Source organism: Amyelois transitella, chromosome 26 (genome assembly GCF_032362555.1).
Source record: "Amyelois transitella isolate CPQ chromosome 26, ilAmyTran1.1, whole genome shotgun sequence".
Taxonomy (NCBI): Eukaryota; Metazoa; Arthropoda; class Insecta; order Lepidoptera; family Pyralidae; genus Amyelois; species Amyelois transitella.
In genome coordinates, this window is record NC_083529.1 from 3,538,870 (window position 1) to 3,555,834 (window position 16,965).

Here is a 16,965-nt window from a genome sequence, read left to right on the forward strand (position 1 = left end):
TTTCACCTTACACGTGAAGTTTTTGTGGTTACAAACAACAATACCCCATAGCAATTAAGCATCACTATTTATTTGCCTCTAATTTAATTTGGACCACTTCATTCCGCCGTGACAGTAAGGGGCAATTCACAATAAACGTAAGCGGTATACGGCAAGTTTATTCTCTATGTAACTCGTGTTTCTATAATGGACTTCTATTTATTTCACGATAATTATTATTACTCAAAATACAAAATACAATAAAAATACCATTAGCTTAAAAACGGATTAAATGCAAAAAACAGTCCACCATTTGTGGAGCTAAATGGAAAATAGAATTTTCACTTTTTTAAAGTACGAATAATTTATTTCTAAAATGAAACTCATATTGTTATCGGTACTAAAAAGAAGCTAAAATATAATTTTTTAAAAACTTAATGTTATACCTTACTCTTATATTAAAATTTTAAATTGAAAAGATTAATAAGTATACATATGTACATACACTTTTGTTCTGTCTATTCCTTACGAGACAGACAGAACGAAAAATCTTTAAAAGACTGAATGGCCACGTTTAGCTCTATTTTTAAGTATACAGTTATTATACCGCAAAATTCGTGCATGCAACCATTTATTCTATTATTATTCTTAGATCACAATTATCAAAGTAGATAGATAGAATACCCTTAATTACACATAAATAATAACAAAAATAACTCCTCCTACGTCTATGCTAAGGTGATGTACAAAAGGCAAGTAGGTAATAAGTAATACATGTATTAAACGCGCACGTTACTAAGGTACCTTTATTTTATCTCGGAAGTTTCCAATCGCTCAGTGATCACGGACCAATTTAACATAATTCAAAATGTCCGCGATGAAATAAAGGTACGTTACGTGCGCTAAACGCGCTAATACCTGTATTATTTATGCAAGTTTAAAATTAGTTATGTAAATTAATAAATACTGATGTCAATATAAAACACAAAAGGCCTCTTGAGACTTGGTATATTTTTTTATACCAAGTCGCAAGAGGAACACTACTAAGGTCGTTTAGGACGAGTAGGGTCCGACACAAGCTTACCTGCAAGCAACACCTATTCTATACCTCCCATCAAACTATTTGGAATATAATTTCTGTACATTCAATTGACGGAACCTGCGTACGACGGTCGGGACGTATTGATAGACATAGCATTGAGTTTGATTTGCTGAATTCAGAGTAGTCGATGAATAAACATCATGAATAAATATATATAATAATTTTGAATCTCAATTCTATCACTAAGCCAAATAGCTGAATGTCAGTAGACAGAGCCAACAGTCTTAAAAAGACTGATAGGCCACAGTCTTTTTAAGACTGTTGGTTATGTCTACTGACTGACGTCACCGTATTTTTTACGGTAGCCGTGCGGCCCGGTAGGACCACTTCATCTCAATCTCATGTACCGTCGTAAATAGGCCTTAAGGGAATATGCAAATTCTAGTGTACACTTTCATAATGACTTGCATTGAAGAAGAAAGCGCAGTTTGTTAAAATCAATCAAGGGGAAGATAAAATTAAGTTTTAAAATGATTCGTTGGAAACGCAGCCTTTGAGTCATTTCGAGACTGTTGGCTCTGTGTACTCCGTAAGGTGGCATAAAGATGTACAATATTTGAGTATATATATGTACTATTTGAAGTATTTCATAGTCTCATAAAAATTGATATTCAAGAACCCAATCATAATTGAAAAAAAAGATAAATAATACCTACCTGACTGGGAATCGAACTCAAAGATTGTGAATTAGAGAAGAACATTACTGCTACGTCGCAGAGACTTTTATGTTCGTTCAAATGTTAAAATCGCTTAAAAACAAAATGACAAATCCAATATTTCCCTTCACACTTTCCCTATCAGTTAGATGCTGGCGTTAAAGTGAAAAGGGTCTAGTTAATTTCCGTTCATTACTATCTCTTTTACACCGAACGTAGATCGAAAAGGACAAGATATCAGAAACATTCCCTATTAAAATAGTTTCGATTTAGTTTGAAATGTAAAAGTTACCGAGGTATTTTGTCAGTGTCCGCAATTATTTTTTACGCGACCGTCGAGAGAATAAAGTGTAATGGTTTCAGTGTTTTATGCGATAATGGATTTATTGCGCCGATCTACATATACACACATACATGTCGTTTTTACTCTTACGGGGTAAACCGAGCCAACAGTTTCACAAAGACTGAAAGGCCACGTTCAATGGAATTAAGATTCAAATAGTGATAAATTTGCGCCTTTAACGATATCCATGGGAAAGAGATGGAGCGGTTCAAATGTACATACATACATACCTACATATAATTACGCCATTTTCCCGAAGGGGTAGGCAGAGACTACATTGATAATTCTGCTGCTCGTTCAATCTGTAAAATAATTTGTTCTCTACATATTTATTTATTGGAAGGAATGAACTCACTTGAAAAGTATAGGTAAAGTGTGTAGGTACTTATTTGCCAACAGTGTTATTCGTGGTAAGTGGAAAGATGTAGTCTTTGCCTACCCTCCGGGTAATGGCGTGATTTTATGTATGGATGTAATGTATATATAATTATTCTCGAATTGCTCCAAAGGCTTATAAGTCTGAAAGCAGAATTTATCAACTTTTACAGTATTTAAAAATATCAATATGTACTTACTAGTTACATATAGTGAAACATGTGTCAAACCCGCTATCATAGAAAAAAAAGAATCTGTTTTCCCAAACTCAGTTTACCTTCCCTTAGCCTAAAGCCATAAAAAAACGGATAAAGCCGTCAGCAATTAACTAAATTGGCTTCTGTTAGAATGGAGTCAGGGTCGAAGGCACTCGTTTTATAGGACTATGAATGGTAATTAGGAATTAGAGAGCAAATGCGTGGCAATGCGTTTAGTAAGAAATAATTAAATTCCCGCGGGAAATCCGGACACACTGAACCTTCAACCTTCAAACCTAATTTCAAGTGCCTAGTACCCAGCGGTTTGGGTTGTGCATCAGTCAGTCAGTCAACCAGTAACGGAAGAGTTTTATATTATAGATTTATACAAACCTCAACATATGGTACCAAGCAAAAAGGGGTTCAATATAATCTATATGCACCATAAGCCCAATTATGAGCTAATTTGCCTCATATCAGAAGGGAAAATGGGCCGTTGTGGTAATTTTGTGTCCCATTACCAGATTAACACGCATAATACGGGATGGGACATATAAAAAGGAGATAAATTATACATTCTGGGCTTTTAGGACTGAGACACCTGTTTGCGAATATCATTTTAATATTTTATGCGTTCTATCTCCGTGGTGAGGTTTTAGCTTTTTGACCAAAAGTTGTACTAATCACATGGGAAACTATCTTATATACGGTATAGGTTTTAGTTTTTGTTTTGTTAACATCACAATCTTACCAACGGTACCTACCAAAAAGAATGAACGTAAAATTCCGTTCTGATTATCGCATAATTTTTGTTCTTTAGATAGATCATTGAAAAGCAAAAAAAAAACGCCGTCACAAATCAAATTGACATGGCCTAAAAATTTTGACGCAACCACATTACTAATAAGTAATTATGATATTTACATACATACATAAAATGATGCCTGTTTCTCGAAGGAGTAGACAGAGGCTACACCTTTCCTCTTGCCACGATCCCTACATTCTACTTTCTCTTTCTCTGCATCCATAACTCTCTTCATCCTCTCCCTATAATATGTTTCATTCTATAAAAATAACTCATTTAAATTCATTCTTCATCGTTAGTAATTTCAATAAAACCTTAATATTAAAGCTCGATATAACAAAATTAAATTCAGCTACAACTCATAATAAAATGATTTCGACTTTTAATCGAGTTACACAACAATAGTATTGCGCCCCCGATTCTTAGGCCGAGTCTGATAAATTGCATTACAGTGTGACAACTTGCTTGAATGGTCAGAGACAAAAGCAGAAGAGCTGTAAGAGCGAATGAATGGCACATTGTATCATTCTTCGGCCTTTTGCCTTCAATACGTGTTAAATCTTTCGCTCTATTCATTCGTTCATTTAGCAATCTTCGTTCCCTTGCTTCCTCCTTCGCTCCATTAGTTTCGGAGTTGTCGTTGGTTTGTGTTCGAGTTATGTTAACAACTTAGCCGTTACGTTTTTCTTCATTTTGCTTTTTCCTCGATTTGTGATCACATCTGTATTTGACCATCTTTATATTTATGTCATGTTCTTGGTCGGTGGTTCATGAAAAAGTGAAAAGATAAGATATACTTGGGATTCTTTTGTAAGGCGATGAGTTAGCAATTAGTCAATAATTTAGTTGGATCATGAAAACAATTAAAACAATCATAAAAAATTTACATAGGTCCACGTTCATCGCTCAGCTTTCATAGGTCGCTGAAGAGACCTCAGTTGTTTAGAACGCCTCCTAGCACAGAACCTAAGACCACTCCGTGCCATATTAAATAGGAATCATTTGAGCTAATTTACATCACACCAGACCTCATCTTGTTGGCCATCCAGCAATAAGGGCAAATGCATGCAAATCTCCGTCTAATCTCTTCCGTTACTAGTTGCCAAAAAAATCATTTGATCTCCCAGATTTTAGTCATTGAGGGAGCCCTATTCACCGCAATAAACCTCCAAGATTTTGATAATGAAAAGACTTCGGGCGTCAATTGGTACAAATTTCAAGAGGCAGACAAATATTGTTCTTATCAAAAAGAATAGTGTCTTCAATAGAAAACCATACAACACAAGTCCGTGTTCATCACTCAGCGTTCATAAGTCGCTGAAGAGGCCTTAGTTGTTTAGAGCGGCTCGCAGCCGAGCGGTCGAGGGCCACTCCGCGCCATATTGCGCTCTTTGCGCGAACAAAAAATGGAAAGCCGCTGTAGGGTTTTATTCAAATAAAGAGATCGAGTTTAAAACTCCGCTATTGTTTTGTTTAATTGTTCCGCGATTTCGGTTGGGTTGGTGTTTGCATGAGTGGATGTTTTATTTATTGAAATCTTTTTTGTCTTATAAGATAAAATTAAGACATTGTTTGGTACTGGTATTATGGCTTTTCAAAGGTGCATAACTATATGTATATATTATCTTCGTAGAGTTGTAAATTCTTCAAAAAATCTTGTGATTGCTCTCAAATCTAACTGCCAATAAGGGAATACATGATGCTTTGATGAGAGAATATGAAAATAAGAGAACATTATTAGAGTTTTAAAAAATATTATTATTAGAATTCTGCTGAGGTCAAGAATATCCTTTCATTTCTAGATCTACATACTGTATAACTGTATTACTAAATACATTTTAATACTAATAATATCAATAATCGCTCATTAACCAAGCTCAAAATAGTAAATTGTCGCACAAATCCTTGACAGCATTTGAATAGCACATTACATGCACTTCGGCTTTTCGCCTGTAGATCCGTCTGCAAAACCACAGCTATGGAATTCTACCGTTCCGCCAGATTTCTCATACATAGTGCATAAGCTGAATAAATGTGCCCGGTTTTCCGAATCGACGGCGAATTTTGGATGTGCAATTTCTACAGCATTGTTGGCGGGTTTTTTTGATTTTTATATATGTTAAAACCACAATATGCATAGGTATACGATATGTAGGGTCTATAATCAGATCATCTTACTTGCTACGATCCCTAGAAAATAACTCTCTATAAGCAAGGTCATCGGTGTAAAGTAGTAAGTAAGTATGGCCCAAATGTCCCCAATTTGATCAAGTTACGTTTTCAGGTCATTGTTGGTCGATATTTTACCCAATGTCTCCAATTTCACAAGTTACGTTCTCTGGTCATCGGTATTGGTCGTTATTTTGCCCAATCAACCGACTTTAATATTATTTCTCCTGGCGCTAGTCCTATTCACATCCTTACTTGTCTGAAAAAGTGCCCTTGACCATGGTCCTGTTTCACGTCATAATAAAAAGCCAAACAGCTTGAGTTTTACGCGCTATAAGAACGTCATCGCGCGTGCCTTACGATTTTTCACATGCCTTCACGGTTTGACTACCGACGCTCCATCCTTTAAATAAATAGAGTACAAAGACAAAAAAAAAGGAATTTTTATTTTTATTCCCGCCGTAATTTTGCAAAATTCTCACTAATCATATTAAATATATCCCGTATCCTAATTTAGCGAAGGCACTGTACCAAACAGAACGCTGAAGTCATGAAGAGCCAAAAACAATGAGCGGACTCGACTCGCGTCTTGCATATTGTGCACTTGTGACGCGCTCGGATTAGAACGGGCTTGGCGAAAGGTGACGACGACTTGTAATGCGCTGGATTGTATAAATTGTCTTTTAAAATGTCCTTTTTTTGTATCTGACTTCGTTGCACATTCAGCCAAGGCTTTTGAAAGACCGAGGTACAACATAATATTATTTTTTAAAGTTCGCATCAGAAAATATATACCTATCATCCCTTATAAAGATAAATACAGATAATGGAAAAAGATTGATTCAATCGATCCTTTCTGATGTCTATCCTCTTTCGCAAATGCAATTTTTATCTAAAAGACGATTTATTATTCCTTTCTTTATTCACTTTAGGGCTAAACTTTGACGGCCTCTGTGGCGCAGCGGTAGTGCGCTTGATTGTGACAAGCCTGTAAAAACCTGACACAAAACATCCTTCAGCAAAATCTAATAAGAACTTTATTATGAACAATTTTTTTTTAATCCTTCTTGAGTTACTTACACAGAGTGAATGACCTCGTTACTGTTTTCCAACTCACAAGCATGTCTAGCAAATAAAGGTCATGACTACATGCCGCGCCTAACAAGCACATTTTTAACGTCTGCTCAGTTGACGAAATGGGACAGATTATTAAACAGTACAATTCACTGTTTTTTTTTAAATAATGATATGATCGCCTCCCAAAAACCCTCCTTCCCAAAAAGGCTTCGTCTATCCCGCAAATGATATAGACGGAATAATTTGCTACATACAAATAATAACGTCAATATAATCTGCGGAACATTGTTATGGAAATCAATCAATTTTACCCGTTAATTAATTTACATAATTTATATTCAGTCGTCAACTTATACATCAATACTCGTATTTTGTGTTTTAGGGCCATCTTATTAGTTTTAGTGCAATAAAGTTTATTACCACTCTCAGTCAATGAGCTTCCGTTAATGGATTGACGTCGTAAATATTCTTAGTATGAATAAATCTTCTTTCCCAGTATTATTATAATAAAGAAACATCCGAAGCATAACAGTTTCTTGGGATCCAATCCAGATTGCTCCAATGCTTTTGTTTCATAGAATCGTTCAAATAAAGGGAATATTTTCCTTGTTTGAATAATACTCTTCTCTTTTTTATATTTATGATAAAATATGAATATTTCTGATAAAATCAATATGGTGCGTCTTAAATACTTGATATTTGATTAATTATTTTTATATGCCCGATCAAAATATGTTTGTTTTATACCTTATGTGACTGCTTGTTCAGTTATTCAAATCATATGAAGAGATATACTTTTACTGCTATTTAAATTAGACACATTGTTTTTTTTTTAATTTTTTAACAACAAAGTTATAAGTGTAAGAAGCAAATTATACATTACAATGTAGAAAATATAAAATTTATGAAATGACTCGTGTCGTAATTTGCTTTATGTTTCTAAATTTAACTGTCGATAGTTGATTTAGCCGAAAACAATCAAAATCAATCATTTAAAAGATACTTTAGTGACTTTGCCAACTAAAATAAAAAGAAAACAATAAATAGATAATAATAACAATGATAAAACATGAGACAATGGATGAAACGAGGGATGTTACTAGAGTTAAAATTTGAAAAATCTTGCATTTGAAGGCCTGTAGAAGGAAATGGTGATAATGAAATAAAAATGTTAAGATCAGATAACAGGCATGCATAATAATTTATAGAAACAAAATATGTAGATTCATCAAAAACCACTACAATAACATGAATCGAATTAAACCATTCGCGAAACCACTGATCTATTATCAAAATAGATGCCGCGTTACAGATAAACATTTACTGTAACCTTAACTACCTAATTATAAATATATTCATAAAAGTTATATTTATTATACTAAGTGGCAACAGAAACTACAGTCCATATCTTTTCCATGGATGTCGTAAACAGCGACTAAGAGAAAAGCTAAGAAACTTGGGATTCCACTTGTAGGCGATGGGCTAACAAACTATGACTTTTTGAATCTTATTTCCATCATAAAGCCCATACAGCTGAACGTAGTGTTTCAGTCTTTTCAAGACTGTTGGCTCTGTCTTCTCCGCAAGTGTACTCCGCAAATATACATGACACAAAAAAATGTCAGGATGTTCGTAATGGAAATCAAAACCATGAAGGTTTAACACCGTCTTCAATAATTGTTAAACCTTATTATTGTAAATTATTTAAAAAAGTAACTTTCCGCACTTGCCTGCTTTCTGTTCATACAATAAACTCAAAGCTTTTATGTCGTTTTGACTGTTATTTAGAAAAAATAATTCCCGAATATATACGTGAAAACTTTTTAAGGGTAAGCAATGCGAAATTAAGCCGGGTAGCTGACCCTGTCTACCTCGCAAGGGATAAAGACGTGATAATATGAATGATGAATAAATTAACTTTCTCTCCATTAATTTTTTTCAAGAGTTTTACTCACATTTTCTTTATTGTGTTACTATAATATCAGTTACTTTTTTCATTAACATACATACATAGCTTCAATATCTATGGCCGTGTGTTATCAATGTCCGTGGTGTAATTACAAATGTTGTAAATTAATGGGCTTGCAAAAGCCAATGTTATCAATTAGTGTTATAATCGAGTGTAGACGTTATATCCTCATACTATGTTAATTAATTGATCCTTCATGGTAAATAGTAAACAAATCAATATAAGACATATACATTGATGAATAATACAGCTCAAGAGAAGTATGTTGGAGACGAAGTAAATTAATGAAAAAATTATGCTGAATACATTACGAGTGAAGGTGATATTAAAAGTTTGAATAAAAGTAGGTTGACTCAACAAATATACAAGGAGAGTGTGTTGCAACGGAGAGGCTGAGACTTTTTTAAATTAAGAATTTTTTTATTAAATTACCGTAATATAACAATTAACATAAGCGACTTATACTAAGTCCTAAATATAGTAATGGTTCAGGCAGTAGAGTGAAAAATAACTTTATATTTCAGATCCTGACGAATGTAGGTACTTTGATCATATCGGGGGAAAAGTTTATGTCCACTAAATGGACAAGTTTGCAAGAAAGAGTGGATGAAGCATATTGAATCGTAACAAGTGGAAAGATATATCCTCTGTCTATCCTACGAGGAAACATAGTTATTATACGTACTAAATATGTATCTAAACGATACAATTTTATATGACACAGTCACATTTGAGATATACAGCACTTTTGTCGACGTTACGACATTGTTTCCGTAACATATAATGTCCTTTTGTATTTGAGTGTTTTTTTTTTCTAAAAGTAGGCCTTTTTATTCATAAGTTATTGTTTTATATTTCTAAATATTTTCTAGGAATAATGAAATTGTCTACATTTTCAATAATAATTCTCTTCTTCTAAAACGGACATGACGAGTGTGAAAAAGGACATCCCCGTTCTGATGAACTGAAAATAGAAGAGTAATTAAATAATTATACCTTTTATAATTCATTGTATTTTTAGCATTTTTCCGCGACCTAGTGAATCGAGAAAGACGATTAATCACATCTGTCTATACTATCGTGAATCAGAGTTGAATCTTTTCATTTGCATCGCATCACTAAGGGAAATCATCGTAGGTAAGCTATTCTGTATATACTTTAAGGCAAATGGATGTATAATCATGATTGAATTTGGGTTAACTTCACCTGCAATAGTGGCGGAGGTCAGACGGGAGTCGCTTCATGTGAACCCTTACCCGATCCAGGATCATAGTCAGAAGTGCCACCCGAGATCGTCTCCAGAGAGGCAAAGATTTAACCAAGACTAAAGCCAGGAGGAAAATTTAGAGGATAAGCTAATTTTTTTTTGTATTCTTCTACTCAAAGATTTATGAAATTTTCTACCTCATCGCTTATCTTTTTTTTTGGATTTTTTTTACAATTAATTATATTTTGTACCTTTGACAATTCAGTTTTGTATCAACCTACCCAGGTGAAAGTAGGTAGAGACAGAGTAATAGTCCCAAATATGTAAATAGGCATCCGTTGACTCAAAGCGGTGTTGAAGATGCGCACGTTCGTCTTGTGCCGCCTGTCGAAAATGTACCATTTCTCAGTAACTGCTTGTTCCAATTTCTCGCACTGTTAATGAATAAAGTTACAAGTCAGTTTACATACATACATATATATACATATATCCCTTGCGGGATAGACAGAGTTGAAAAGACTGAAAGTCCACGTTCAACTGCATGGCTTTATGATGGATGAAAAGATTAAAATAGTGTCAGGTTGCTTCAAGAGGAATCCCAATTTTGTTAAACTATCCTTAAGTCGCCTTTTACGATATCAAGGTCCGGAAACCAGACGCTGAATGACGCGAATCTGGGAAGAAGATTTTTAATATTTTATTTTATCAATAGGCCTTTCAGGCTTCATAACAATTTTTTCTTACTTTTTTCATAAGGCATTACAACGTGACTATATAAGTATGTTTGTTAATTTAAAAGAAAAACTATTGCATTGCATTTTATTAGATTCAATATTTGAAGCTATACTTATTTAAACTAACAATAAGAACCGCTCTGTCCGCCTCATGTCGAATCCCCGTTTTTCCCGTTCTCGTGAGAATTTATAGAAAAACCACCAAAACCTAGGTTACTTTTGGAACTTTTGTCAGCCCTTGTTCCAAATATCATCAAAATCGGTAGTTCTTTTGTCTTTCTTTGTAACAAACATAAACATAGCATTCGATTTTTTTTTTATTATTACTGTTAGCTTTGTCGTAAGGGATAAAGACGTTATATATGTATGTCTGTCTGTATGTATGCAGTTGAACCACTAACTCGGTTGTCACTCGTCACACTAATAGCACATTATGTAATGTGTCAGACACAGTAGCGCTGAAACTCTAAACCCAATTCGTTGTGATGTCATTATTTGCTATTAACGGATTGAATTATGCTACTGATTGGAAAATGTAATACATTTTGTATTTATACCAGATTATTACATACATACATAATAACCACGTCTATATTACTTTCTGGGTAGACAGAGTCAAAAGACTTGAAAAGACTGAAAGTCGACATTCAGCTGTATGGCTAAATGATAGAATTGAGATTCGAATATTGCATTTATAATCTATACTAATACTATAAAGTTGAAGAGTTTGTTTTTTTGAACGCGCTTATCTCAGGATCTAATGGTTCGAATTAAAAATTAATTTTTGTGTTGAATAGACCATTTATCGAGGAAGGCGTTAGGCTATATAACATCATGCTTCAACTATAAGGAGCGAAGAAATAATGGAAAATGTGTAAAAAAACGGGAAACATTATTCATCCTTGAGGGCTTCAATTATGCTCAAAATAACTATATCACGCGGACGAAGTCGCCGGCACAGCTAGGATTAAAAATAGAGGGGATATGGCAGTATAGATGTACCTACCTCGTTTTCAATTTGCTGCCCCAGAAGACAGAACATCAGCACGACCATTATAAAGCAAAACTCGTGCACGTAATACTTCATAGTGTCAGGAGACAATTTGTTCTGAAATCATATTTCTATGTCACTTTTACTTAGTTATTTTATTTTGTCATTGCAATTCCGTTCTTAAATATGTTGCTTTGATGAAAACTTTTTGGGCGTTTCTGTAAAAGGTTCTAGAGTAACCTAAACCGTTATATAGATCTGACTTAGAAACTGCCAAGCGATTGGATTCTTTGAATCGGCACACCCGATAGCTTGAGGACTACAGGCACATCGCAATAGATGACATCCTGAAGTTTATAATGTGAGGTAATAATGGACGGGGTAAAAACATACAAGACAAAGGTTTGACTTATTTTCGAGTATTGACCTCCAAACGCGAATGAGAAGATAAACTAGACCGAAAAGCTTGACTGAAAAGATAAGTGAATATGAATGAAACAAAGGTATAATTACATAAGCAACCAATTATAACCGTAACTAGTAGAAAGATGTAGTCTCTGTCTCAAGAAGAGGCTTTAGGGGGTATATAAAAAACCACGATTTAAAAAAAATACGCAAGCATTTTTTTATATCGTGATTTTTTTATTTAGACGTAGACTTTAACAAACCGCAGTGATCACTTTTGTTCATTAATAAGGCGAAGGAGTTAAAAATGAACAATAATACTTACAGAAACGGCGATTTTGACAGAACACATACAGACCAACATAATTGCAACCAGTATAAGAGTCAGGTAGAACGGACGACAAATCACATTGAGCCGGTTACTGAAACTGTAACAACATACTTGCAAATTAAATGGAACAGAATCGTTTGCGAAGGCAAGATATTGTTTCTTCGGAGAAAGCAAAAACCTTTCATGGATTATAAATATGAGCAAGGTTGGTTTCTGAGTCATATGTTTGAATGTTTGATCCGCTGTCAGATCTTTAAAGTGAATATTTTTAATTTTCCGCTTTGGAGTAAATGAGTTCGAATTTGTTAAGAGATATAATAATTTGTTGTTACTATATTATTTATTTTGCTTCTAGTTTTAAAATGGGTAACATTACTAAAGTTAATTGTAATCTTTGAAAGGCAGTTTCAGATAATTGCACCTGGTCACAATTAATAAGTTTAGTTTCAAGATACTCTGACAGTAGCAAGAAACAAATAAATTAAAACACATTATGTATCAATGCAGTAATCACAAAAAGACTTGAATTATTTCTTACCTTTTGGTCTTCACATAATGTGCCACGCACTGAGAAAGGACATCAGAACAATATCTTTGCCATTCGCTCCTGTCGTCCACCAATTCTGTTACCAACTCGTCCAAATTTAACAGAATGAAAGTCAGAATCCTTAGTTGTCGAATGTTCTGACCGACCAATAATATTATGGTAGTTTGGAGACCAGGATATGCTGTAATATAAACAAATTAATGGAAATTTATTATTCTTTTTTTTTATTTATAAAATCACTCGAATAAATTATTTATTCTCTGCCAGTCGAACCTTTGGACCAAACTGAGATGGATTTACGATTAATGCGATAGCTATAAAATAAATCTTATATATAAAATTCTCGTGTCACAATGTTTGTCTCCGTACTCCTCCAAAACGGCTTTACCAATTTTAACCAAGTTTTGCATGCGTATTCAGTAGGTCTGAGAATCGGCTAACATCTATTTTTCATACCCACAAAATGCAAAACAACGTTTGCCGGGACAGCTAGTAATAATATAAATATGAATAATAGGTTACTTAATACACTTACATACAATAGTTTACATACATAAGTATGAGTATACATATAGTATATACTATTATTATTTATTTATAAATATATATGAATTATTGAAACTTCTTTTATTGCACATAGGGTATAATGTGCAAAAGAAGTAGGAACATCCAGCAATCTCCAAATTTTACCAAAGAAATAACTATAAAAATAAGCAATATGGCTGAACGTGGCCTTTCAATCTTTACAGGCTCTGTCTGCCCCTGAGTTCCACCGCGTAAGATATAAAAAGGAGATTATATTATTTTAGAGTTTAAATTAAATTCTTAATAGAATATTAAAAAATTATTCAATTTTTCAGAAAACTGTGGGATAATATAAATTCCAGGTACCAGGAATTTATATTATTTTTTTTATTATAAATTCCTGGTACCAGGAATTTGTGTGTGCTACGTCGATTTCAATAATAGGGGTTTTCGAAAATATCATGAAAGGAAGGATTGTTCGGTAAAACAAAATTTTAATAAAGACTTTTAGAAAGCAGTAAATTTGCTTGCTTTTATTCCAACTAATGTCATGTGGTTCCTGGCACCATTATAAAAAAGAATAGGACCACTCCATTTTTTTCTCATGGATGTGGTAAAGAGCGAGTAAGGAAGGGATAGGCTTAATTATTTTGGGATTCTTCTTTTAGGGATTGGACTAATAACCTGTCACTATTTGAATATCAGTTCTATTATTAGGCCTATCAGCCTTTCAAGACTGCTGGCTCACAAGGGATACATATGATACACACGTGATTTTATCAAGGAATTAATTATTCCAACTAAAACCAATGATTGTTGTGAGCTAAAAAAATAAGTATGTAAGTAGAGTCAATTCCATTAAGTACTGAAATAAAGGAGAAAAATCTTGATAAATAAACCTTTTTTTTCTACAAAAAGGCTGTGGTTAATAGTAAAATTATTTCATACTGACATCTTGATTCATTTTGGTTTATATTCTCATGCACACATGTAATCACATCTATAATACTTGTGGGATAGACATAGCCAACAGTCTTGAAAAAACTGAAAGCCCAAGTTCAGCTTTTTGTTTTTCTCCTCATGGCTATCAATTTATTTTAAATTATATTTTTCAAAGAAAATTAGTAATTCCAGATCCTAATGAAATAGACTATAAACATAAATAACTTTATTACTCGTGATGATAATTATGAGACAGAAAATCCTAGTGTTTTTAATGAAAGTTGAAGACTTAAAAATGTATGTAATTTAATTTAAAGCCCTCAACTATATCTTAATAAAAAAGTTAAAGTTGACAGTAATGAAATTTAAAGTTTCAAATGCCTTTGATAAAATTTATTATTTCAAAGTAGACGTGTAATTTACTATGGACTTAGTATTCCTATTATCTCTTGAAAGTGATTAATATTCATCAAGGCGAAGTTACTTCTTTTTATGTTTAAACAACTTAATTATTTTAACACTCTTCTCTTTTCTTAGTAGATATACATACATAGAAATCACGCCTCTTTCCCGGAGGGGTAGGCAGAGACTACCTCGTTGAAGTTTATTATTTCATAAACCAAATATTAGTTATGTATTATGTTTTTTCACCTTTACTACCTACTACTACTACCTTAGTAGATATTATAATTTATATTATTATAGTCAATTAGTCAGTCTAGTTTAACGAAAATCTGATCTGGAAATTACACACTGTTTACTAGGATTGAGTCCATATCACAACTCAACCCTAGTTATATTATGAATGCAAAAGTTTGTAAGGTTCTGTGGATGTATGTATGTGTGTTACTCTTTCACGCAAAAACTTCAGAACGGATTGTCGTGTAACTTTGCAGTAATGTATCTTAGACATTCGAATAACAAAATAACATTAAATTTATAGAGATTTAAAGCGGAATACAGCTAGTAAATCATAGTGTTTTCATTTAATGTTTTTATTTTCTGTGTAAAATAACTTAAATTAATGAGCATAATTGAGGTAGGTACAACTAAATCAATATAAATAAATTTAATTTATAACAAAGAAACATTTTCCGAACTAAAGCAATAAATTTAAACTTGCATTTTAAAAGTTACTTACACTTTAGCGCTCAGGTATTTGTTAGTTATAAATTTGCATACTGTTGTATTGTTTGCAAAATGGATTTGTAAGCTTGATTTAATATAATAAAAACATGAATTTTTATTTTTATATTCATGTTTTTTTTTTCTTAAATCGACCAAAAGGAAAATCGGTCCCGTTTTTAGGTACAGAGTTCTAAAAACTAACCAATGCAACACAAGTAGCCGGCATACGCGTGGAACACAAATGATGCTATGTACACCTGTAGGTTTTCCAGGCTCCACGGAAACCACATCCCGAATGCTAGAAATTAAAATAAATATTAATAAAATTTTAGCCTATTTCTTAGCCTGGCAAAAGGTCAAGTTAAGAGTTCCCGAATCTAATGAACTGCCGAATCTGCATGAAGAGTTATGAATGTGGATGAAGCGAAAAAAGTATGCATGGATCGTGGGATGTGGAAATATGTCTCTGCCTTTCCCTTCGAGAGATAGGCGAGATTTAATGTATGTATAAGTTCCAAAACAGGTAAGTAGAGCCGACTAAACCGGCCTCCAAACAGAATAGACCACGACTAAGAGATCTTAATATGAAAAAGCTGTTCTTTATGAAAGTTAAAAATATTCTTAAGTAGATATTTGATAGCACACATTTGTAACTGTATCTTATTAATGAAAATTTAATGTTGCATTCACTCACCAAGCAGTCTCAAAGAATCATCATCACTTATAAACATCTCATATAGAGGAGAACAAAGATACAACGTGGCAACTAAAAACACGCTGGCCACATAGCACCTAATCAGAAACTTGGTGAATTTCAACAATTTCTCCTGAGAATCATTCACCATGTATTTCAACTCAATTACTTTATCACCTTCCTCCACCTTCATAATTAGATTTATCAACGGAACCTCTATCATCGAGTCCTTAAAAACCATTTCTTCCAAAAACTGTCGGAATTTATTACGAAATACCAAACATACGCCTAAAGAAATCGTCATAATAACTCCTGTTGTCCAAATACAAGCTCCTTCTATAAAAACAAGCAGGTCGGCGTAGCTGATAGCGACGAAGCCGGTCGTAAAAATGAAACAGAAAACTCCAATGATGAAATTGAATATTTGCAAAATGAGCCACGGTTTAGAATTCCAGTTTTTTCGGGCAAAAATTGAAATGCCGGCGAAAGATAGAACGCGATGGAACACTTCGAAAGTATCGCCCATGTTGGAGAAACGAGAAATGTGATCCGGTTTCTTTCAAATCCCTACGTAAATGTGTACAGTTACAGAGAAAAGCGTTTATAAAGTACTTACAGATTTTTTAAATTTGAGACTTTCATTGTACTGTGTATTTTGTTTTAAAGAAAATGTTCATCAAAAATTACTTTAAATTTTCAATCAGTCTTTTTATCAGTTTAACATTTAAAATATACTGTTTCAATTTGTAATTTAATTCCGTTACTGCTTTGAAGTATAATGAAACCTTT

General features: G+C 33.4%; 1 protein-coding gene across 1 annotated transcript; it reads right to left on the reverse strand.

The window, feature by feature from the left end:
* Nucleotides 1-9,567: 9,567 nt before the first annotated feature.
* LOC106135264 (uncharacterized) lies at nucleotides 9,568-16,702 on the reverse strand. The gene is made up of 7 exons (XM_013335512.1): nucleotides 16,177-16,702; nucleotides 15,685-15,780; nucleotides 12,879-13,068; nucleotides 12,335-12,437; nucleotides 11,620-11,721; nucleotides 10,161-10,313; nucleotides 9,568-9,636 (listed from the first exon to the last, which is right to left on the reverse strand). Exons 1-7 carry the CDS (start codon nucleotides 16,700-16,702, stop codon nucleotides 9,568-9,570), a joined length of 1,239 nt encoding a protein of 412 aa, XP_013190966.1.
* Between the last annotated feature and the right edge of the window lie 263 nt (nucleotides 16,703-16,965).

Coding starts and splice junctions, on each gene's coding strand:
- LOC106135264 (XM_013335512.1), bottom strand. CDS start 16,702: ATGGGCGATACTTTCGAAGTGTTCCATCGCGTTCTATCTTTCGCCGGC. Junction 10,314..11,619: donor GGCAGCAAATTGAAAACGAG/GTAGGTACATCT, acceptor ATTCATTAACAG/TGCGAGAAATTGGAACAAGC. Junction 9,637..10,160: donor CTCTACCTACTTTCACCTGG/GTAGGTTGATAC, acceptor TTCTATTTTCAG/TTCATCAGAACGGGGATGTC.